At 44.4% G+C, this 25726-nt stretch overlaps 1 protein-coding gene across 1 annotated transcript; it reads left to right on the top strand.

The window, feature by feature from the left end:
• The first annotated feature begins 802 nt into the window (after nucleotides 1-802).
• LOC119885517 (RNA-binding protein 38-like) lies at nucleotides 803-9779 on the top strand. The gene is made up of 4 exons (XM_038695586.1): nucleotides 803-1233; nucleotides 3321-3444; nucleotides 3891-3945; nucleotides 8537-9779. The coding sequence occupies exons 1-4, from the start codon at nucleotides 1021-1023 to the stop codon at nucleotides 8877-8879; spliced, it is 735 nt and encodes a 244-aa protein (XP_038551514.1). The 5' UTR covers nucleotides 803-1020; the 3' UTR covers nucleotides 8880-9779.
• Nucleotides 9780-25726: the final 15947 nt, after the last annotated feature.

Here is a 25726-nt window from a genome sequence, read left to right as displayed (position 1 = left end):
TGACACCATGAAGTTTGTCATATTGTACTTTAATCAGTCTATATCACAAACGGGCACAGCTATGTAACTTTTGATATTCCAAAAAGAAGGTAGAAATGATCACAATAACTTTATATATGGTTTAAATCAATCATCCCATGGTATGTTGTACAGTAACACTATTCCAGTCTCTGATACATTCTATACAAATAATATTTGAGGCCATATTAGTAAGATTTAAAATAGACAAACAGCATATAATCACAAGTAACAGTCTGCGATTTTGTTAGTTAATATGAAGTGATTAAAGTGAAACAAACCAGGGATGAACATATAAAGTAAGGTTTATTTTATTTGGTTCAAGTTGTGTGATTCCCACTGTCCATTGGTTTCAGCTGCACTTTAGGGTTAAACTTAACACTTATTAATTCCTGTATGTTTGCTTTCTGCTCAGACTATATCTGCCATGTCCCTCCCAATAAATAAAGTAAGTAAAAGTAAGTCACGGTAAAATAAGCATACTTAACTAAACATACTCCTGCTTATTAACGTTTGGAACGGTTATTTATACCAGAAGCAGAGACAATACTTCCTCATTACAGTGGTACAATGCACCATGTGGCAGAGCCGCGTTTTCTGCTGTAACAGTAGGGGTTTTCTTTGTGTGCTAAAGGACAAAAGCAGGTGCAGCGCAGCGCCGAGGGAAGGCGGGCCGATGATGGGAGGAGCCTCTGGCCAAATTGGCACACAGCGGTGACGCTGATTGGTCAACAGTTTAATGTGGGCGCGGCCTCAGACACGGCGTATAAAATCTCCAGGCACATTTTCTCACAGCGGTGAGCTGTGTAGCCAGTGTAGACGCGGCCGGAGGAGTCCCCGCAGTGTGAAGCACAGTTTCCAGCAGATTACCGTAATTTTGAGCGAAGGACAACACGAGAGGAAAACTAGTGAGATAAACGTTTTTTTTTGTACTGATGCTGGGACGTTGTTAAGCGGTTAGTACATTTACAGTGTGCTTCAGGACTTCTCTCCGGCTGACCAATGCTTCTGCATCAGTTCATGAACGGAGCCCTGGAAGTCATGCATCCCCCATCGCTTCAGAAAGACACTACTTTTACCAAGATCTTTGTCGGCGGGCTGCCGTACCACACAAACGATGCCTCACTGAGAAAATACTTCGAGGCCTATGGGGACATTGACGAGGCTGTGGTGATAACGGACAGACAGACCGGTAAATCCAGAGGATATGGCTTTGTGAGTACAAACAAGACAGCCGTGCACCACAATATCCACCACGAGACCAACACGTAGCTCTCATTCACAACTTTTAACACTACCAGATCACATTACAAGCTACTGCTGTAAGTCCGCTGTGCAGCGTATAGTTCCTGGCTCAACGTGCCCATTTATATGCTAGTGCCTCTCCCACTGTCTTTATATGGGAATTTATGACTACATATCCATTCTAGTTATATCTACTGTAATGTGATCATTCAGCTACATGTCAGAGGCAACACACACACACACACACACACACACACACACACACACACACACACACACACACACTGAAGCTTCCACACGTACTTGCACAGCATCGCTGTTTTTCTCGCCTGGCTGGCTGTTATTGTAGCCTGATGAGGATGAGGGATCACACAATTTGATGGGTAACTAAGAAGATTATATTTAAAACATATGTCTGATGTTCACCGCCCTCCCCCAGTGAGGCCCCACTCACCCCTGATCAGCCCCAGCATATGGCTTTGAAAGTGTGTGTGTGTGTGTGAGAGAGAGAGAGAGAGACTGTACTTTTTGCTTCCTTTATATGGTTATTTTGGAGCAGTGGGGAGGTTGACCTTGCACACCCTGCCCTCCATTGTCAAGGACCGGAGCAGTCGGCCGCAGCACATGATTTACATCACATCTTGGCTGCTGAGAGAGAAATTCCAACATCAACAAATTGGCTTTCTCATATGCTACAAATTTATGTTAAACTTCCCTTTTGATCTTATCTATTTGAGTCTGTGCACCAGCCAAGCCATTGAAAAGTTCATAAAACGTAAACTAAGTTGTACCTCATATACTGCCTTCATCTCACCTCCACTCGTGGTGCAAAGTGGGAAATGTGCTGTTTACTGGTGCTTTTAAGTCAGATTAATGAAACTCAATCCAAGGACCTTGTGATGTCTAATTTTAAATCTACATTAAGGTATGACTTAACCTGTTCCAGGCAGATAAAGAGTCATTCTCTTTCACACAAAGAACAGAAGCAGCACAAGATATGCAAATATTTACCAGAACATTTTGACACATCAGCACTAATGCACCGTCAGGCCAAAGAAGGAATGGAAAACTGTTACATGTTTACTTCTAAAGGCAGAATTGTAAGACAATCACTCCCGGTGTTTACACATCGGCTCCCTAACTCTGAGGAAAGCTGTCCCGTGAGTCTAGTTTGTATCAAACGGCTGCTTGTTGGAGCTGGTGTTTCAGGTTAAACAGGCTCAGGCCGGTGTGGGTGCTGCCCAGGACAAGACACACATTTTGTGTGGCATGAGGCAATCTGCTAATCCTGTTTTCTGAGCGTTCCAGTCGGAGAGGTAGCTGGCAGCAGGCGGGGATGGAGGTGCCCCAAAGCTGAGCACACCTTTTTTCTAAACACACTTCAGAGGTGGATTAGTAGACCCCCCCCCCCCCCCCGATCCCACCCCCTCTGTTTCTTGAGTGTAAACACAGCCTCGTTCCTTCCTGTGTGTTCACAACACAGGCCCTGGAGTGGGCTTTGTTCCGCATCCTTCCACTATGAAGAGGCACACTGTTTTTAAAAACGGCCACTTAAGCAATGCAAGCCGTGGCCTACATTCACTGCCCGGTCCACACACCGAGGTGACTGAACCCTCTGAGTTGGCAGAATGTGGCAATCAAAACAGAAGGGCTTGTGTAATGCCAGGAGGGAGAGGGGAGGGGGTGGACTAATACCAATCTCCTTAATATTTTGTCCCTAATTGGATAAGCTCCTTGTTGCTCTTCCCAGATCCATATTTCAGCAGGTCTGCCCATGGCTGAGTGGCAGTCAAGTAGCTGGCTACTGCTGCTGTGGGCAGTTTTCAAAGCTTATCATTGTGCTTTGTTTGTAGTTTCCCTTTTTCAGAAACAGATTCTTAACAGTGGGAAGCCTGTAGCGAGAATTTATCAGACCAGCAGACAAAGTCCTGTATTATGCATTTCAAGTGTTTTTGTTTTGCTTAAAAAGTTTAGCGTCTCTGGCCAAGGATGCCATGCTACCGTCTGTTTGTTTTTATCTTGTGAGACCTTGTTGACGAGTCTGACTCTGTCACCAGGTGACAATGACTGACAGAGGAGCAGCAGAGAGAGCCTGCAAGGATCCCAACCCTATAATTGATGGCAGGAAAGCCAATGTCAACCTGGCCTACCTGGGTGCCAAACCCCGCAGCATACAGACCGGTGAGATATACTGTGTGTTGTTTCAAGGCTCAATTAAATCATGTATGCAATCCTAGAAATAATGGCACTTCCATCCTACTTGACCAGTATTAATTAGAGCATAAAACATGAATATAAGTTTGAATATCCACAACAAAAACCATAGTTAAAAAAGGTACCTATTCCCTGAGTTACAAAAAGAGACTAATTTCTACCATTTAGTGTGTGTGACAGGCAGTTTTTGATAAGACAACCCATACTGTACATGTGCACACCACCATAACATTTAGTTTCCCAAATACATACATGTTTTACTGCTTTTTGCGCATTTGAATCTGTTGTTCCATTGGCGGTAGGTTTTGAAACAGGCAGAGCCTCTGTCTCTCCGTGCCCTCTGTGTATTGTTCTCTGGTCCTCCTCTGTAAATGCAAATGTGTGTGTCTGACAGCCGGCCTCCTATCTTCCAGGCATATCCATCGGAGTGCAGCCCATTCACCCAGCACTCATCCAGAGGCAGTATGGGTAAGTGAGTGGGAGTGGGCGCTTGTTGTATTCTCTTGTATTGCTCACTGTGGGCTACTATTTCTTTGACAAACGGGGCCTCTAGAAAATACATGTCAGTTTCTGTGTCCACATGCAACTCACGAAGTAGCCTGTTATCATATTTGAGTTTTATAGCGCTGGGAGATGGTTCACATGTCTGTGGTAATAGAAGCGCATTCCAGAGGTGAATGTGTGACTCGCTTGTTGACTTCTGTCAGGAGCCTCTTGACTCGTGTACCTGACTGAGTGGCCTGTGTCACTGAGAGGGCTTCCTAGAAGTGACTGTGTTGTAGAAACAGCCTGCACAGCGTCTAGGAGCCATGGTCTGCTAAGCAGCTAATGAGCATTTCATTTCAGTAATAACTCCCCTCACCCCCTACAGCTCTCAGAATTCATCCCTCACCACCCTTTGTATTTTACACACAAAACCTCAGCTCTCTCTGGAAGATGAATATACCATGAAAGGTTCACTTCAGGTTGTCATACGTAGTGTTTATAGATATTTATAAATATGACCAGTGCCCAACGGTTGATTGTTTGTCTGATTAGTTGATCAACAGAAAACCAACAATTCCGGTGCTTGGTTCTTAAAGTACTTTATCAAGCATAAACACAAACATAAAAAGACAAAAAAACATGTAACTAGTTTCAAGTTCCTGGGTTACCTATCTTTGGGTTTTGTTAACTAAACCCAAGTCAGTCCAAACAAGCTATTTTAAAATGTCAGCTTGTATTCTGGGAAACTTTAATGAGCACTATAAACTATCTACCTGACATTTCATGAACCAAATAATTAATCAAAAACATAGTTGGCAGATTAATATATATCTTGATAATGGAATAATCTGTATCTGCAGCCCTATACAGTCACTGACTTCAGAGCATGTGAGTGCTTTAAGAGCTTCATGGGAATCCTAGGACAGTCCACAGGGACAAGGTCCAAATAAGAAACGTTCGGTGCCTTTGGAGCTTGGCAAACACAAAAAAGGCACAAGGAGTGTACATCAGCCATAGCCCCCACTGTAAGATCTCACTTGAAAGATTGAAATCTAATCTGAAAGATTAATCTCAAGGTCCACTTGGGACACATCCCATAATGTTCCAAGATCTTAGGAGGACACTGGAAAGTCCCTCCGATGTCTGTGCTCCAGCTACCACAGTGAGCATGGATGGCACCAATGTGGAGCACAATGGCGCTTTGAGGCATGTGCCTGACAGGTGCTGGCTTGTATTACAGCCTTTTACACCCCCTTAATCTCCCATGACCACCACCCCAGAGACGTGGAGAGGCACACGGAGCACCTGTCTGTCTGCCTCTGAGTTTCCTCTGTATTGAGGGTGACAGACGCAGGCCTCCCTAAGGTGCACAGCATACAAGTGGCTTTTCTTTCTATCAACTCCTTGATAACATATGGTGTGAGGACCTTGTCTGAAGTAGGATTTTGAACAGTGCTGGGCCATTGCATGTAGTGGTGGTGCGCTGGCTTGGATTTACTGCTGTGTCTGTGTGTATAGCTGTGATCAGCAGATGCTGTGGACTGTAAGGGCCAGAGGGGGTCACTGAGGCCAGGAACATTGTTTTGATGGGGAGGGGAGGAGTTGTCGGCATGCTTGCAGATTCATCTCTTCTCATGCATCACCTCCTCCACTCTTACCTCTTCCTTGCACTTTCTTACGTCATGTCCCCCTTTTTTATTCCCTTTAGCACTGGTTTTTACTTTAATTTCTCCAATTAAAGTGCTGCCACTACCAGCGTGTCAGAGCTACACTGAAAACTGACACCTCTGTGAGACTGGGAGGGAGGAGAGGGTGGTGGGGGAGGGGTTGAAGAGGAGATTGAAGGCAGGGTATCTGAGGGATGTATTCTGGGACTAATACTTAATGAGGCTGTGCGCTTCCTAGGAAACACACCTCTACAGGTGCCAAACAAAACACCTTTTTCCCCTCCTGCTTTCAAAGAATATTCAGTCCTCTTGAACAAAGAGGGAAGGGAGGACGGAACATCAAGTCCTCTTACAAGTATTGTAAGGTGGTGTTTAATTCCCCCACCCAGTCCGGTCCCGTCTGTTTTCACACTTTGTGTTGCTGTGAGTCATGTGCTGAAGGTCATTGGTGTTATTGTGTAGAAATATTTAGCTGCCCGGTGTGATATCTCCCGCGCTTTTCACATTAGCTCATTAAGTGGCCTTCATGATGATGATGATTATTTCAGCCTGTGTTTTGAATATTCATGCGCATCAAATGTTTTCTGGTGAGCCTGTCTCTCTAGTGTCTCCGTCTGCCATCCGCAGAGTGGCACTATGTCAAACACGCACAGACTGGCCGTCAGCACAAAACCAGCTGACCTATGATCTTCTGGCCGACATCCACATTCCCCTGCCGCTGTTCCGCCATCCGCTTGGCATCTGGCGTCTCTGCGGCCCCCGGGAGCTTGCCACTGTCCCCATCTTGCCTCGGTCCCCGTCCCTCCTCTTTTTCTCTTTCAGTAGAAGCTAAATTTAGAAGCTAAAATTACAGCTAACATCTCCTTCTCTCTGCGCTCTGTCTCTCCTTAACTCCCTTTTAGGCTAGCTTTAGGTTGTTTACATTATTTTCTATTTCACTTTACCTCACAGCGTCTCTTGATTCTAAGTCTAGGTTAAGCCAAACTGCCAAGCGACGAAGAAGGCCGGCTCATTATATATGAAAGCACATATGCCCCACCGCATTAATGGATGGCCATCTTTTGAATGGCACTGTGAGGGCAAAGTGTAGATTGCACTCATGGGTGGGGATTACCTTAATTAGCTTATGCTTACAGGTTACATGCCCTGTTATCTGGTTTTACATCTGTCCCCTTTTGGTCCCTTCCCTCGCTAGAAGTCTCAGTGAGCTTCTGTAACTCCTTGCTGTCCCCAGCCCTGCTCTGTATATTTTTGTATGTTGTCTTTGTGCTGTCATATCATAGGTCTTACACATTTCTGTACCCCCAATGCTTCTTGATCACATTCCTGTATTGACTGAATGATAGAATGGGACCTTAATGTTGTTGCTGACAATAATCACTGCCATCCTCCTATCCAACCTTCTGCCATGGTTGCTGTCTGCTGCCAGCTGACCAGTGTACCAGCAGAGGATCAGAAGATGCCCACAGTACAGGACTAGTCCCCAGGAGGGGTCTGACAGAAAATGTCTGCCCACCCCCTCCTCCCTCCCTCAGCCAGCCTCTCTCCAAGGTGCCAGTGATGGCTTGAGAGTGCAGTGCAGTGTGCTGTGATGGATTGGAGTGCTTTTTTATCTTTTTTCCTTTTGTGTGATATGAACTGAAGAGGTTATGCTGATTGCAGTGTGACTCTTTCCCTATTATGGCATGGTTTGGGGTTTGCAGTGGTAACTGGGGGGTGTGGGTGGGTGGCTGGGAGAGGGGGAAGGGCCAGGCAGGTCGAAGGGCTGTGTGTGTGTGTGTGTGTGTGTGTGTGGAGAGAGTGTGATGACATCCCTAGCCATGCATGCTTCTGCTTTTGCTGTGTTTACTTCATGGCTGCCTCTCATTACTGATCCTCTTCCTCTCCTGGATTGAATTGGCAGTTGGGGAGGGGGGAGAAAGCGAAGACTGCAGTTTGGATACAGTCTATCAACGGAAGAACTTCATCAGTACTGAGATATAGCTGAACAGCATACGTCAAAGTTCTATTTGTTGTGCCCATTATGTCTTTGTCTCAGGGTGTGTGTCTGTAGATGTTTACCCCCAAAGGGTAGTATCAAGGGTAAAGGCTCTCAAAAAAGTGAGTTACATCACCCTTTAAAATGGTGGAGGGGGGTCTTCTCCTCTCTGCGACAACTATCCCTCGCCGCAGATAACAAGCCCAGGAGAGATGCTTAAAGTCTTGACTAAAAATAAAGCTCACGAAGAAGCTCTCTCCCCTTCCCTTTCCTCCATGGACAAAGTCACAAAGCAAAGACTGAAAGAGAAGGAGAGACGGCACAGTCCCTCAACCCCACAGGTCTAATCAGGTACATCTGAGAGCCGGCCCATGAGGCTCCACAGAACCTGGCACCTAGTCCTGATGAGCTCCCCTGCCACTGTTGCCTCCCCACAGCTAGCATCATCACCTGTGATGGTCTGTGTGAGATTTACACACCAATTGAGAACGAGTAGACTTCATGCACTTCCTTTTTTTGTGTGTGTGTGGTGCAAGTGAAGAGCAGCAGCAGCTGTTAAAACACTCCGCTGATGCCTGAGCTTGAAAACCTGCCAGTAACGGCTGACTCTGTCATTCACCCCCCACCCGCATCTACCTCAGGAAGCCCTACCTAACAGGTTTTGTAGGTTTTACTAACTGACACCGACAGGGTTGAGTCAGCTTCGCCTAACCTCCTCTGCCTCTCGTCTATTTAGGCTTCACTAATAGTGGATATCCGTGTGAGAGCTCTCTAAGTTCAGAACACCTACAGAGAGTTTATATTCCCAACACACTTACACTCTGGGAGCAATATAAACAAAAAGCCAGGCCCTGAGATTTCTCTGCTCTGGTGCTTCAGCCCCTCTTGTCTAATACCCCTCCCCTCTTTGGTCTTTGTCTGTCTGCAGGATGGCGCAGCCGTACGTCTACCCACAAGCCTTTGTGCAGCCCAGCTTGGTGCTGCCCACTCAGGTATCCTCCTCTGTCAGCACCAGCCCATACCTGGACTACAGCGCGGCCTACACCCAGTACGCCCAGGCAGCCTTTGAGCAGCAGTACCCGTATGCCGCCTCCCCAGCTGGCTTCTTGGGCTACAGTTACACCACCAGCCCCCCAGCCACTGCTGGTCCGGCCGCCGCCGCCACAGCTCCGGCCACCGTACACCCCACCCTCCCCTCCGCCGCTGGCCCAGCCCCGGCCTTCCTGCACTATGCCCCACAGCAGCACATCCAGCCGGACCGTATGCAGTGAGCTGATGAAGGAAGCGGACAAGAGGGAGCAGTGGAAGAGGAGTGAGTAGTGGTCACGGACCATAGGACGGAGGATGGCAAAAAATGCCCTACAGGGTAACCTGCCTACCGTCAGCAGGGGCTTCCAGGAAAAAGAGTGGGACTATTGCACTATACGATCAGGATGAGCAGTTTGCTCATTGGTTAAAGGGTAAAAGGGGGTGGGAGGGTTGGAGGACTGTTGAGGTTCAGGGAAGCTAAACAGCATAAAGTATGTGGTCTCTTCCAAGAGCTTCCAGAAGCTGACACTTCATTTTTTATTATTATTATTAATTATTATTTTATTGTCCTTTATTATTGTATTAATGTCATTGTCAGTGTTTGTTTGTATGCCATTATTATCATTGTTATCATGTTGTTAGCTCAATCAATGGAAGTTGTGTGTCCATGGTACATATTGATGACTAGAGAGCTGCCTGGGACATGTAACACCTCTTTCCTCCCAACTCCAGAGTGTCTGGTGTGGATTTAGGGTAAGGGCACTGCTGCTTTAGGACACTGGGGGACAGTCAGAAATGTGGGGTGCAGGGTGAGACAGGGTGGTGATTTTGCGAGGCATAGAGCCAGCCTGTCCGCCTATCTGTGTTCCCATCCTGGTGCCATCAGCAGTGAGGTAGAGCACTGACCCATGAACAAACCTCAAGCGTTCAGCTCCACACAGGAGGACGACGAGAGATTTCACCTCAAGGACAAACAGAAAGTTTCAGTATATAAGACAGTGAGACAGCTCCATTGTTTGTGTTTGAGGCTGTGATGTCAGGACTACACTATTTTTTATCAGTTTCATTTAAGAGGCCTTAATTAAAAAAAAAAAAAAAAAAAATCCTTTTTTTGAATCTCCTGACTTTTCAAGCACCCACACCACAGAACCAAGTGCAGAGAGCCCTTTGTAACTGGCCTTTCAGCAGTCGGTCACATTAATCTGGCTTGCTTAGGTCTTGATGATTTCAAATGGATGTAGATAATCACATGCAGTATGTGGGTGATGGGGACCAGGAGCGCTGTGTATCATTGTTGAAAGGTAGCCGACACTGAGCGTGTGTGTGTGGTTTTTTTTTTTTTTTTTTTTTTTCCGTAAACTTTTCTTAATGAGATTGTCACAAACTGTTGCTCTCAAAAGGACATTCATGTACAGCATTTTAAAATGTTATCAGTCGTCAAGTACATTTACAATATTTATATGTAGGTATTTATATCAGGTACTAAGTTAAAATAGCTTTTTTTTGGTTGTTACTATGACTATAGTTGTGGCACTGATGTCATTTAACCTGCAGATCCACAGGTGTTGTATTCATTTTGGTTTTTTTGTCACCATGTCAGTGGATTTGGCCGGGTGCACGGCAACCACAGTAGATGCTTGTTTGTAGGTCCTTGACTGGTTGCATCAGAAATTATCTAGGTTTTTTTTTTTTTTTTCAATAAAATGTCTTTTACAGTCCCTTCAAAGAAGCCATACCAAAAAAATTTAAATAAAGACTTTGTACTCAAAGATGTCTGACTTCTTCTTTGTTAAAATGAAGCCCCAAAAAAGTAAACAATGGATCATAATCTTGTCACTCAGTGTTTAAAAAAATGCCAGCTCTTGAGTTATTTGTGTTTGCAGTATGTGTCATTGTAGTGTAACTGTATTCACAACAAAAACTGAAATGCAGATTCTGCTGTGATGATACTGTTAAAAACCCTGTGGGGTGAGAGGGTTCAGTTATGTGTGTGCTTGTTATCAAGGCTGTGTAGGCCAGTAGAGCCTGTATAGAGGGGGGCGCAGAGGGGACCAGGAGGCCCAGACTTTTATCACACCACAGCACCACCTGACAGGGGTGCTGAGTGTTCCCTCAGCTAACACAATGAGCGTTGGGGGCGGGTGGGGCAGAATGTCATAAAGTGGTTTGAAGATTTTCTCCAGAGCTGCATGTAACCACTTTTTTTTTTTTTTTTTTTGTCCTTTCACTCTGCTAAACTAGTTCAGCTCACTGTCTTTCCCAGCAGCGTCTCTACATGTTTGTGCTTACATCAGCTACTTTAGAAGATGTGTCACTTCTAAACCCCATTTAGGCCTGGAGAACAAAACACAGGCATGGTTGTTAGAAACAAAAACACATCCATTATCTATTTGTCCTTACCCAGGGTGTAATTTATCCACCCAGCAATGGTTTACAATTTGGCCATGAGTTCAATAGATTGTTTTTGTGGTGCTTTGTTTTGATTGAAACCTTATTCAGACCTAATATTCTCATGACATTCTGCACTTAATTACAAGGACACCCTGCACTTTTCATTCATTCAATCATCATTTCAGTGAGCTGAAGTTCACGATTGTTTGTACTCTGATTCGTCATAGCTTGGTTTTCTTTCAAACTATCCCAAATTTGTTAATCCTGTTATTAAAGTTGAGGACATGCAAAACAGATTAAGACAAGCATCTACAGCCACACCAGCAGCTGTGTGGGGTGTACATGGCCACAGCAGTGCTTTGAGCTTAATACCTCAACATGCTAACAAGCTCACAATGTCAAAACTAACATGCTGATGTTTAGCAGGTATTATGTTTACCATGTTTGCCATGTCAGTTTTGCATGCTAACATTTGTTAATGATCACTAAACACAAATTGCAGCTGAGGCTGAAGTTCTCTTAGTTTCACAGGTATTGGACAAACTAAAAAGTTCACCTGATGATTATTTGAAAGTAAGAAGGTCACCAAAGTCATTACAATTAATCTTAAGGGGACAGGAAATAGGTGTCAACCTTGGTGCTAAAAGAAAAGTCAAGGGATCACCAAAGTCAGTAGGATTTTTTCTCTGAGGACCATTAATACACAATACAATAGTTAGATTTCAGTCTGGACCAAAGTTAGTTGACTGGCCAAGAGACTGACAGATGAGCGTTTATGGCATGGACAACTCAAATCGAGAAGGATATTTTCAAGTCAGAAACATGAGTGCAGAATTAGTCTCTACTATGGGTCAAAAAATACTACTACATTTCCCATAATGCAACTTGATTGTGCCATTTGTCATTGCCTGGTAATTGCCCACATCTTTCCACAGCTCCAGTTTGTCATGCCTGCTTTCTCTTATAAATTTGAAGACTTTGGAAAGCTCCTCCAGACCCACTGAACACATTGCACTGTTTTCACAGGCTGAGTGAGCGTGATGCATAAACTGACTTTCATGTGTAAAATTGATGGGGAGGGCTCCTTTCACAGATTCAGTGATGTTTATGTATAAAATATATCACATTTGCTTTTCAGTGATGACAGTGGAGTGTGTTTGTGTGCAAGAGCTGGGTCTAGGAAAAAGGCATGACTTTACAGCAAAAAACAAGAAGCTTGCTAGATGCCATGCCAGTGTGTTAGGACATGCTGTGGAAGCTGACAACACAAAGGACAGGATGCAGTTTTAAAAGCTGAATCATGTCACAGATATTTAAACACACTTGCTGTTGCTGTGTTTACTGAATGTTACTGTGGTGAGGCAGCTCTGGTCCCCCTCTCTTCCCTTCACTTTGTCCCTGTTTATCTTTCACTATCTCATCTCCCTGTTCTCTGCTTGTGATCTCACTCACACATTTATTTGCTCAATGTCTGCTTGTCATTTGTGTTTGTTCTCCCCTTAACATCTCTTTTTCGTCTTTCCTGCTTGGGTGCTCATGGTCCTGTTTCTCCTCACATGCCATCGTTTCTCTCTTCCTATCCCTTCTTCCCTTTCTCTCCCCTCTCTTCTCTTATCTTTTTCTCCTTCTCGCATTCTCCTTGTGAATCACACCGGAGAGGAGCAGAAACAGAGCCGGGTGTCAACTTGATGAACGAGGTCGTACAGGCCCAGCCGACCTTGTTATGCTGAGTCACCATAAGGCCTCTCTCTCAGTCTATCACTCTCTCTCTCACTCCGTCTCTCTTTCACATGCACATTCAAAGTAGGCTCAGTCAAATCTCACTTTCCGCACGCTTCTTGCTCCATCGTGTAACTCTGACGTCAAGGGATTCCTCAGAACTGTTACAAAAACACTCACACCATATCAGACCTCAGCTAAACTTTAATCACAACCAAGCAAGGCCACTGCTTGTTGGTCTGAGTAAGCATTATGTAAAAATGTGTTCTAGTTACATCATCAAATTTGTGAACAGAAATGTAATGTAAGTATACACATTTTTTTACATGGGCCTACCTAATTTTATGAACTTCTATGCTTGTTTGAAGTTAATCTTATCTACCTAGCTTTCTTGGTGGGTAGCTATTAGGGATGGGTATTGCTACTCGATACCTTTATGGTATTGACCGAAACAGCCCAGTATCAAGTAGAATCGAAACTTCTCCAGTCAAACCAGTAGCCTACTTCATTCCATACTTTTTGTAACCAGATCGTGGCAAAAAATTACTGTTTGTGCGGTAGTTGGTGGCCGGTGTTGTCGGGGTGGGTTGTGGCCCTCTTCCTTGGGGGTGGCTGCCTGGGGGGGCTGGGCTAGGGTTCATGGGGTGCGGGGGCTGCTGGCTCTGCTAGCTCTGTCTGCACTCGGGGGGATGGCCTCTGGCTGGGCTGGGGGACTGTCAGCCATGGTTCTCCCATGTTCTTGCTCCCTGGTGGTGCAGCACAGCTCTCTGCTGTTTTCCCTGGGGGCTCGGGATTGGCTGTCCCCGGGACCTGTGGTCTCGGGTCCTTTGCACTTCGGGGAGTCGAGGGGTGCCCTGGCTACTGGGGGTGGGGGTCTCTGGGCGCCTCACAGGTCGATTCAGTTGCGGTTTGGAGGACTGCAATGCTATTGTAGGTGCTATTGTTGATGCATCTTGATGCGCAGGATGTCTGGATAGCTGTCAGGCATTTAGTTTGCACAATGGAGTCCTGGGGAGGCATCTCCTGGTCGGTTTGGAGGGACGAGTTTGCGTCCCTGGTTTGCTTCGTTGGCCTCAGATCTGTAGTCGGTTGTCGGACTCCTCTGGAGACTGAAGTATAAAGTTTGTTGTTGGAATGTGTAGTGTGTGTGCAGGGCAGAGCTGTGCACTGGTTTGTTCTGGGATGGGTGGGTGGTGACATGCAGCTGAGCATGGCAGATGTTGGTTGGCTTTTCCAGCGGTTGTGGGGACAGTGGACTTTTATTACCAGACGCACGGAGACCTGCACATCGCGTTTGCTGCCGTTTTTATGCCTTTTGTGTTCCATCAGCATTGCTAGATAGATTTGCCGTTTGTTGGTGGGGTCGGTGTCTTCACTTCGCGATGCGTCTGGGAGCCACCCCTATTGGCTACTGGGGTTCTTGCCTGCCTGTCGCTGGGGTCGGTGCGATATGGTTGTGGCGTCCCACTCTCACTCACAACTACATTCTATAACAGGCTTAAGCACACACATTCACCCACATGTAAATGCTCCGTATTTGTATAGCACCTTTCTAGTCTTTTCGACCACTCAAAGCGCTTTTACACTAGTACCAGTCAAACACATTCATACACTGAGCCTAAGTGCTCAAACAGATTCATACACTGGCGGAACAGCCACCAGGGGCAATTCGGGGTTCAGTATCTTGCCCAAGGACACTTCGACATACAGCCTGGGGGAGCCTTCCCATTAACGGCCAACCCGCTCTACCTCCTGAGCCACAGCCGCCCACAGACACACACACTCTCTCACACATAGACACACACAAATTTAGGTTGTCCCTAGTTGTCACAGGTACAATTATTCTTTATGCTTTTTCATTAAGTTACCTTTTTAAATGAGTTATTATTCCAGCTCTCATGGCTGTGCCGTGTTGTTTTCTTATGCCAGCTGTTTATTGCTGCTGTTCGGCTGGTTGTCGCTGTTTTTGTTTTTTGTCCTTTGTTTGTTTGTTTTCTCCACCCCAAGCCCCCCTCCCCATTCTCTTGCAGGTTTTGTTGCTTTCTGCTATTTCCTGTTGTCCCCAATTATAAGCTTTTGTGGCACAGCAATGATCAGCTGATTTTACTCACAGAGCTGCGGCTGCTTCAGGTTGTAGTTGGTTTGATCGGCTGGACGTGCAGCCTCTCTTTTCCTCTGTTTGTGAGTCTTTAGTGTAGTTTAGTAACTTGTTAAACAGACTCCTTCCTCGTTTTATACTTGTGACTGTCGTTTTTGGAGGAGGTTTGCGACTCACCAATAAAGGAAAAAGCACTTGTGGAGATCTTTCAATTCAGTTTATTGATCGAAAGTTAAAGGGACATTAGGGAGTTTTCTGCAGCCACTAGAGGTGCAGTTTTAAGATTGCAACCAGGTGTGTGCTCGTATGCGTGCTCACTTGAACTCATGTGCGAGCATAATCCGAAACACAACCACTTTCATACAGAAATCCAGCAGTAGATGTGGAAACACCGGCTTACCGACTGTGGCTTTTCTCCAGACATGTTCAGGCTCCGTTACTTCAACATCCTCAGAGGCAGGTAAACACTGGCTCCGTACCTTTCATTCAGCACAGCAAGCCACATATTGGCACAATACTCTCAGAAAAAAGGCAGAGTGACAGCGGCTATAGACAGACAAGGAGACAGCTTCACATAATATGCTGGAAACTCAGATCAACTCCCACTGCAACGTTACAGTAATATTTTTATCAGCTTGAGGTTGATCTTATCCATGTGCGTTAGCATTAGCTCGCCAGTCTGCTTTTCTTATGCTTATCTGTGAATCTTTCACTGGAGACTCGGCCATGTGAGTACAGCTAAATGTTGTGGATGATAATAAAAAGGTTAGTGAGCTGGACTGAATATTATAACGAGATTGTGTCACACTTTATAACAGTTAGCCCACAGTAAGTAACTTTACTGCAGTGGTAGTGGATGGCTCATCTTGTGTGTTTTTGTTGCCGTATTGTATATAATGTGGTTCAGCGACTGAGAGGTGGAGAAGCTGTGTACCTGAGCATTGGTAAAAAAAAAAAAAAATGTAAATTGAATATTATGAAGCAAACAGCGGCAGGTCTGAGCTAATGTAGCGTTAGCTGTCTGCTCTTGGCTGCATCCCATCGCTCCACGTTTGCTTTTTAATGTTTCATTTTTTGCAGGCTAAATCAACACTCTGACACAATACCAGTGGTACACAGGATAGTAACATGGGTCGCTTTAGTTGGTGCAGTAATATGGAACGCGTTGTGTATGTTAGCAACGTTAGCAACTGCACGGCATTAGCCGGCGAGCTAAGGTGAGTCTCTCCGTGTTTCTCCAAGTTTTCTGATGTTCGCTTTGTGCTTACTCGACATCATCTGAATCTGTTTGGTCTGATGGGCTTCAGCACATAAACCTTTATTGTTGTTTTGTATCCTTACGTGGAGCCTGTGTTTTGCTGTGAGCCGGTCGTTTTATGGTGTTAGTGGACTGCATGTCGTTAGCTGCCGTGTTGTCGCTGTAGTCTTCGGAGCGCGCACAGGGCTGAATCCGACCCGGTGTCCTCACCTTTATAGCCGAATAGTGGCTGATGCGAGCAACAGAGAAAACAGGCGTGTGCTTAATTTCTAAGTTAGTTTTGAGCGCACTAACAATAAGGCAATGAAAATTTATTGATTTATTAATAAGTAATTTCATTGAAAAACTACATATAGCCCCTTTAACAAAATCATTTTCATTTGTTTACTTTCAACACACGTATCTTTCCCCATATAATAATACCTGTGAGGATGTACTAATTAGGGGATGAGGAGCGATATAATTTCCCAAGGCTTTTATGTAGCAGTTATTTGAAACAAGAAAAAAATAAAGTAGATAACTTTGCTTGTCCATAACAATAATAAAAACAATAATAGACTACCAATCAACAACTTTGGCTTCAGGAGGTGGTATTTTATGCAAAGTATCCAATGAAATATTGGTATACGTATCACTTGAAGGGTACTGGTTTTGGTACTAGTAGCTATGGAGGTGCGGATCGATTCTGTGGGATCGATACTTTGTTATTCACAAGCTACTCATTTGGTTTTGATTCCTTTAAAAAATATTGGTGACTGCATCATCTTCCTGGTGTTTTCAGTACTTTTGTATGATGTTTGTGCCAATAAACAGCCCTGACATATTTAGCTGGCCCAGTCACATGACTTTGGACAAACAAAACATACTCTCAAAAGATAACATCAGAATCACATACAAAAAGCAGCATCAAGCAGATGCGCACAGTCGCACACTTCTGCATCAAACTTTTGAGAGAATGGCAGAAAGGAAACGTAGTATGATGTCACCAGTAGATAAAACAACAGCAAGATGTACTATTTGTGTCAAGAAAGTGCCACATAGTGAGGAAGGTGCTCTGAAAAATCATGGCCTGTTTAAGAAGAAATCTTGTGGTCTGCTGTATGAAATTTTAATTTAATTTTAATCATAATCATTTCTGTAAAATACTGGAGCATATTTCTCACATATTTACACATTTTTGTACTACTCTACTACAACTGTACTAATTTTCACGTTTGTAATATATTTGTAATTAATGGCCTATATGTGTCATGTGTGAAAGTGGAAAGATGTTTTTTACCATTATTTATATTTATTATTTATTTATTTATTTTACCACATACCCATTTAAGAAATGATGAGCACTCAGGGAGCCCCTCATTGTTAATGCTTTACAGAGAATCAGAAGTGGCAATTTTATGAGCGCCTTATTTTGTAATGGGTTGTGATCATGCATTAACATTATTTCACACAAATGCCTCCCATATTAAATGGGCCCCTAAAAGCCAAGTCAAGCATCTTACACCTGTACGTCAGAGTCCAGTCCCACTGTCTGGGCCTGGGGAGTGTTGGTGCTGTGGCGTCAGATAGGCCTCAGATACAGGCTATATTTACCCAGGCGCTTAGAGAAATGACCAGACCCCAGAAACCCTTCACATGCTCTTTTCCCGCGCCATTAACCCATTCAGATAACATGGTCTGGTCTGGAGAGAGTCAGGTTTGAACAAGAAGCAGAGACATTCAGTAGGTCAGAAGGGGGACAGTACCGGGTTAAAAACATGGCTGCATACTAATTTGTTTTTTAACTTGGTGTATTGACATTTTTTATATATTACAACCCAAGCTAGGGAGAAGTAGGACACATGAGCTTAACTTTAAATAAGGGGAACTGGAGCTGAGAAGATCCGTAGCTGAGTCACTAATGAAGTATTCCCATACAGTTGGGATACCTGCACAGTGTTGTGCTGTGATTAACCATGATCCCAGCCTGTGATGCCGCCACAACGTGAGAAATGGCGCTATAGAAGGTATTGATTACCAGATTTACCCAAATTACAATAAGCATAGGAGGAGGAGGAATGTAGGAATGAAAGAAAACCTCCAGGCAGCAACTCACACAGAGGCCACAACCCCAACGGTTTGTAGGATGAAGAGAAATTAGTAAATACGGATTAAAAGCAGTTCAGCTGAGAGCAATGTTGCCAATAAACCTCTAACAAGCTGAGCAACGTCATCATTCAAATGAATGCCAAAGAATTCAGCTGGTTCAGCCAGTAAGACTGGGCACACAGTACAGTCAGAGTCAATAGGCTTATACATAAACACACATGCTTAAAAACACTACAACAGTAGCACAGACATAAGATGAAGTAAGAATTTAGGAGAAAACCCCCTGAGTGTACTGAATTTTATTTCCTATGAATTCAAAGTGTTGTTTGTAGGAAAATAAATGTGTTATTTCTTCTTTCAAATGTTACATAGGGTGCCTTTAACTTTAAGAGTGTTTCTGGCCATCAAAAGAATGCAACAGCACTTGCACCACTTCTTTCCCATCACTCCATCCCTTATAAGGAAACAATAAGCCTTTGTCTTATACTCAGTGGAATTAGAAAGTGATGTTGTTGCTAAAACTGAAAAAATATGCATAAATGTATTTTACATTCATCTTATTACTAGTGTTGGGAAATGATGGCTGAAATACTGTAAATATATATATATATATATATATATACTGACCCTAACTTATGATACCTGGACATTTTAAGGTGCCAGGAGCTGAGGTAACTTTTGTAACTCAATGAAAATGTTACTGGAAAGAGACTAGGACTATGAAGTATTGAGCCGGGACTGTGGAGTCAGGGTGTGATAAAGGCTGAGATATTTGTGGATCAGTGTGAGTTTTCAGGGCTCTGGCAGGAACAAGTGCTTATCCAACAGCAGGCCTGTATCCTATCAGCTGCTCTGATGGCCCTCCACACCACGCTCACACCTCTCGCTCCTTCTGGCACTTTTACCGGGGCTGGTGATAATGAGATGAGCCAGAGGAGACAGTCCCATACAGGGCTGATACTTGTGGTAGAGTTTATCAAAGTGAATGGCAGTGAAGAAGGTTTAATTAGCTGGCGAGACACAAAAAGACAGACACAACAACAGGTGATAATGGGTTGTATTCTGACTGGAGGGATTATCCCAATGAACTGGGCATCTGTGGAAATGTGGGTTATAGTTTATGTATTAATCTTTATACTTGTGTGTGTCTGTCTGTGAGTTTATAAATGTGTCTCCCATTAGCAGAGTGGTAGCAGTCTTCACTTGGCGTCTTCCCTCCGAGCATCCAAGTCCCCAGCTCTGTAATGTGATCTGAGTTTGTCTCACTCAAGCAGAGCCTGGGGACATCCATCAGAGCTGCGTTGTAATCACAAGACCCGACACCCCCTGCAAATCCCCTTACCGACGGCCCCTATCCCACCCCCATATCTCCCAACGGCAAGCAGCGCTGAGGCGCCACAGACGCTTTCAGCCTCACATCCCCTTCCTCATGTCCATTTCACACCACGCCACACCACATCTGGCAGTGTCGGCATGCACACACAGAAAAGATTCCTCACCCACCAAAGGTGGAGCAAGCTTTGCAGAGAGAGGGTATTTGTTCAGTGTCATCCTGCACGTGAGCGGCCAATGTAGCATGGGTAACACCCTACAAGGGGGGAGACAGAGCAGTTGTTAGAGTGCAAGAAGATGAGGGGAAGAAAAAGAGAGGTGAGCAGGCAAGAAGTGCTAAATCCAAGGGTGAGACGAGAGTTTATAATATTGATGCCACATACCACTGAAAAAATGCCCTGACCTTTGGTGACAATATTTTGGACACTTCTTCGCTGTATGTGTGTCCTCCTAATATGTTCAGCCCAGAGGGAGGTTTGTTGGTCCTGTGCCACATTTCCTTATCTCTGGTCAACATGCTTGTACAACGAGCGCACCCACCCCCAGCCGGCCACTGTTGGGGGGGCAGAAAAGAGGAGGAAGGAAGAAAATGAAAGGGGGACTGGGGGAGGGCAAGGTTAACTACAACAGGATCAGCAAAGAAAGAGAGAGAGACGAGAGAGAGAGAGGCCCAGCGCCTGACAACTACTGACAGCTGAGCTTCCTCTCTTCAGTGGGGCTTTCACAACCACAAACTGACACAGTCAGACACACACACAAACACACGCACACACAATAACCAACCCACTTCAGCTGTACACATAGAAACTGAGTAGCCATGCACAAATTATACCCATTTTCTCTCTCATGCACAGTTTGACATTGACTCTGTCAGACTGTGGAGATGTCTGTGTGGAAGAAGAGCTCTTATGTAACAAGTGCTGATGTTCAGTGTGTGAGTATGTATGAGTGTGATGTTGATTCGGGTTTTCTGTGCTTGGCTTTGGTGTACGGTCTCAGCTCAGACAACCACAATGAAACCACATTGTGTGTGTTTGTGTGCATGTTCAATGTGTGTGTGTGTGTGTGTGTGTGTGTTCACAAGTGTCTCAGTGTGTGAACACACACACACACACACACACACACACACACACACACTGCAGGGGACAGTAAGCAACAGGTGTAGAAGAGCATTTTAAAACACACAGTGAACGTTTTCCCCCTTGTTTAACTTCTGAACTTTTGCTGTCACTGCTGGCATACAAGGACAGCTGTGAAAATGACCACTTGTTTGCTTTACACAGGGCGTTGCAAACATTAAATCTGTGTCTGTGTGTGAATAAGTGCACTATAAGTAACCTGCCCTGTGTCTCCTGTCAAAACACGTCTCTATCTGGTCTGTGTTAACTAGAACATGACCTGTATATAATGTATGTTGCAACCGGTTAGCCTAGCTTAGCACAAAGACTGGACATAGGGGGAAACAGCTAGCCTCGCTCGTCCAAAGGTGACAAAACATCTATCTTGTTTGTTTAATCTATATTAAATGTGCATTTAACAAACAACAAGATGTGGTTTCATAAGGGGTTATGTACTGGACTATTTCTTGGCCAGGTGCAGTGTCTTCCTGAAGTATTGTTGTCAGTGTGATGTTGGACTTTACTTAGATTTGCAACCATGTTGCCTGTTATGTTTCAAAGGAACTGCTGAGGTTGTTCTTTTCACCAAATGGGAGAAATCCTAGCTGTCAGAAATGTGTTATTTCCTACTCAGAATTATATCTGAGAGGCTGAATGTTTTTCCAACTCAGTTACTCATAATTACATGACAGCAGCAATGTGACATGATATATTGTTGATGTGATGAGAACACAGGACCAACCCCCTGTTAAATCCCAAAATGTAATTTTTATGTGTTGGTTTTGGTATGGACTAAACAAAGACACGACCCAAAACCACAATGTTGCTGGTTTGAATGAGACTGGGGACCTTTGGAGCTTTTTACTGTCATCTCTAATAAAATCATAATAATGCCCCAAAAACTTTTTATTTTAAGGGAGCAGATGACTGTAAGTGGATTTTGTTACCTTTGGAGAGACTCGGATTAGCTGTTTCCCCTTGTTGCTAGTTCTTATACTAAGATAGGCTAACAAGCTGCTGGTTCCAGCTTGTTATTTACTGTACAGAGAGTAGTAACTCTCATGCTCACACACAGCACAAAGTATATTTGCAAAGATGTCAAGCTATTCCTTTAAGACAGAGCCAAGTTTAGAAGACAGATCTCTCTTTAGAAACACATAATGGCTATAAGTAAGATAAGATTAGAGAAGTAAATGCCAAAAAAGGGTCATCTTTGGATGGAAGCTGGAGATCGTGTTGATATAGATTACTGTTTAATCCATCCATGGAAAGATGGCTATAAATTCATCTGTATTTTCTTTCCTAATCTCCTCCACTGTCTTGAACTCTCAGCTCAGAACCTCCCCCATCACTCATTTCTCCCATCATTTCTGTTTGGAGGTTTCCTCAAACCTCTCCTATTTTAGTATGTTCCACCAAACATGATTTGCCCTCCCGTGTAAAGAAAAAAACTCACTAAGCTCCCTGTCCTCTTTCTTTCTCATAAAACAACGTAGCCCTGTGTGTTTGTGTGTGCGAGTGTGTGTTTTCCATGCATGCACCAACAGTTATGTTCCCGATCCTGGAGGGAGTGATCAGCTCTCGGTACAGTGAGGAGGAGAGTCCACCCGGATTCACCAGCAGCTCTTTATAAGGACAAGGGAAAAAAGGCCTTGCTGCCTCTATATTTAGATGGACTTTATTGGGCCTCTTGTCTTCGTTTTTCTCCCCCCTCCTCCTGTGCTGCTGCTGTTAGAAATCTCTCACCAAAGCCATGTGGGCGGCGGGCCCTCCTCTCCGCTGCAGTGAGGGTAGAGTGAGCCTGACAATGATCTGGCTGATAATAACAGTGCAGAGGAAACAAAAGAGAGATGGGGAGAGGATGACAGAGAAGTGGTGGGTGGTAAGAGAAGTCTCCTTCACTTCTTAGTGACTATTATCCACAGTGCCTTGATGTCCTCTCTCTGCCTGACCATCCTACAGCTCGGAGAAGGTCCCGGTAAGGGGCTATGTTATCCATCCAGTCCCATGAGGAGGAGACTGACGGCCTCCTGATGTCCCACAACTACCGGATGGGTCTCTTCCAGTCCCGTTGCTCCAATTTACCCACTATCTGGAGAGGCTCAGATGGCAGACACAGTTGCATTAAATCTGTATGGAAATATGTGCATATATATCCATACATAGTCGTCTTATACGTCCTCTCTACATACCTCTGTTATCTGGTCTTATCTCCAAAGGAAAGCATATTTCTCAAAAGCTTTGACCTCTGCTGTTCAAATTTACTGCCAATGACAAACAGCACTCTAACATGGCACACTCTTATCCATCTACCTCTCTCTTTCTTATCTTACTTATTGCCTGGTGATTCTAACAAAGTATAGTCAAACACTAATGGCACAGAGCCAGCTCTCAGGAGACTGCTACTGTGACAGAGGTGAAAAAGAGAAAAGGCTTTGGTGCTAATTAGCCTCAGATGGGGGCTGGTCGTGGACTTGAGCCTTCACAAAAAGACTGACTAAAGACTCATAAAACCTTAAGCAAACATGGGCTGAGAATGTGAGAGAGAGTATTAACTACTCATTATAGTGACTTGTGTTGTAGGTCTTGGGTGTAACAGCAATCAAACCTCATGCTGGTCTTCAGGCCTCCTAATCCTGATCTCACCAGATGTTATCAGATTGATTCAAATTTAGCTTACATCCTCTAAATACCATTAACATAATTACTTATATTTCCAACCTTAGCCTCTTCTTAAATAACAAGACTAACAGTCAACAGTAGGCTAAGGAGCGTTAACCAAATGCTAATGCTAGCATGACATTATGCTCAGAATGACAATGTTAAGATGCTGATGTTTAGGTGCTATAATTTCAACCATGGTCACCACCTTAGTTTAGTGTGTTAGCAAGCTAACATTTGCTTATTCGCATTAAACGCATTCAGTACGATATGACCTGATGATGGCGCTAGAGAAAAGTCAGAGGATCAACTCATTCGGATGCATCCTGCGGGGGATATGAATGTCTATAGAATTTCATGGCAGTCCATCTAAAAATTGTCACTTAGAACCACAAATGTCAATCTTATGGTGGCATTAAAGGTAAATTCAGGAAATCAATTTAACTGATATAACCAATTGGGACACATCGTCTGGGAACCATGTGGAAGATTTTGTGCCAATCCATCCAGTAGATGTTGAGATATTTCACAGGATAAGTGAAAGCTTTGACCTGCATGTGGCACAAGAAAAAAAAAAGCCATCACCAAAGCCATTCAATTTCAGGGAAAAACCATATAATAGTTGCTGAGATATTTGACCAAAAACCAAAGTCAGGGGTTCAACAAAATCAGTAGGATTCATCCTCGGGGAACCATGAATATCTGTACACAATTCCACGGCATCTGATTAAATAGTTATATAGATTAATAAATATAATAGTTAATATAGATATTTCAGTCTGGACTAAAACTGACAAACCAACATTGCCATTCATAGAGTCATGCCACTGTCACGGCTAATAATGCCCTTACCGCATATCAGGCTTGTCACTTGTCTGAGTGGGTTTGTTGCCTCTAAACCTGTAAGTGAATGGCTTGTCTATAGCTGATTGTGCTTATCTTGTGTAAAGCAAGCCTGGAGGCTTGACAGGCTGAATAGGGGACCCAAGAATCTTTATCTTTACCTCACTGATGAGTAAAGCCCAGTCAGGAGGTGAAGCAAAAGGATTTGCATATGAGCTGCCAAATTCAGAAGACACACAAGAAAACCATCAACTGCCATGCAAATGAGAAGCAAATGAGATTCAAACCAGGCCAAGGTAAAAGAGGGGTAAAAAAGGTGAAAGCACAGGAGTGTTTTTGTGTATGCGATACTTGTGACTATCTCTTCATGTATCCATGCAGTCGTTTGTGCCTCTGACTAAAAGGGCTAAAAGGTCTGTCAAGATTTACCACAGCAGCCACAGCAGCGCTCTGGGGAAGGACAAACCATGACATCAGAATGGTGGAAGCAGCGCTGAAGACAATAGTTCTCTGTGCGGGAGTAGAGCCGAGGCGTGGCCTTGCTGGACAGAGGGTCTTCTCAGAGGACCAGCCGGCCTCAGCAGCTGTCTCAACCTCTGTCTGCATCTCTGTCACACAAACAATTTCAATTCAGCATGAAAGCTGACATAGCATGAGGACAAAGGGTTGAAAGATGTATGTTAAATCCCTTTACCCATATGTATATGTATATGTCTGTGTGTGTGTGTGTGTGTGTGTGTGTGTGTGTGTGTGTGTGTGTGTGTGTGTGTGTGTGTGTGTGTGTGTGTGTGTGTGTGTGTGTCAGCCTCTCTCTGTAAATGCTCAGTGCCAGCTCAGGAACGCAGGGATGGAGGTGGAGTAGGAGGAGAGCCCCGAAGAAAGAAACATAGTTCATACAAACTGGCAAAACAAAGAACCGTCAGAAAGGCCGCCACAGACAGGAGATCAGGGCTGATTGTGGCACAGATGAGTGTGCTTGTGCTCATGTAAACACATAACACACAGCACACAGCCTGCCCACATGATAAAACTGTATTTACACTCAATTTGTCTTCTCATAATTTCCTGAGGAGATATAGAAAAAAGATACCAGACATGCAGCCGCTGCACGTCTTGTTGCCAGAATACTGCAGTTCAAGTTATTTACCCAGACCCTCGAGTGGACAGCCCTCTTCTTAAACAGCCGCAAAGGTTTACAGGCCGTGAAAAGAGAGGAGTGAAGAAGCTCACCACGCAGCTGAATTTCACATGGGGAGAGGAGAGAGCTACGCGACCAAGTGGAGCTGAGGCAGAAGTCAGAGCTTCATTCATCCCTCCAGAGACACAACACCTGGGTTGTCAAAAGGAGTCTGGCGAGCCTGTAAAAAAGAACAGCTCAATATGGGATGTGCAAACAGCTGACGGGCATCATTGAGCATGTATGAGCAGTGTACTAACACAAAACCCACCTGCCCTTCAGTTTAGGTCTAATGACAACAAATGCAACAAAAGCAGCGTGTGATACGCCCAGCCTCGAGGGGCCGCCACAGCTGTCTATTCAGCCTCTCATTCACCTGTGAGGAGGATTCAATAGGTCCGCGT

Source organism: Micropterus salmoides, unplaced genomic scaffold, assembly GCF_014851395.1.
Source record: "Micropterus salmoides isolate LMB-PRFRI ecotype aquatic unplaced genomic scaffold, ASM1485139v1 Ms_hic_scaffold_4, whole genome shotgun sequence".
Taxonomy (NCBI): Eukaryota; Metazoa; Chordata; class Actinopteri; order Centrarchiformes; family Centrarchidae; genus Micropterus; species Micropterus salmoides.
The sequence above is the reverse complement of the archived record's forward strand: the minus strand, read 5'-3'. Positions and strand labels throughout refer to the sequence as shown.

Bases quoted from the DNA above. Each gene is read 5' to 3' on its own strand.
- LOC119885517 (XM_038695586.1), top strand. From the start codon at position 1,021: ATGCTTCTGCATCAGTTCATGAACGGAGCCCTGGAAGTCATGCATCCC. The intron at 1,234-3,320 runs GTGAGTACAAAC...CTCTGTCACCAG, and splicing joins AATCCAGAGGATATGGCTTT to GTGACAATGACTGACAGAGG. The intron at 3,946-8,536 runs GTAAGTGAGTGG...GTCTGTCTGCAG, and splicing joins CTCATCCAGAGGCAGTATGG to GATGGCGCAGCCGTACGTCT.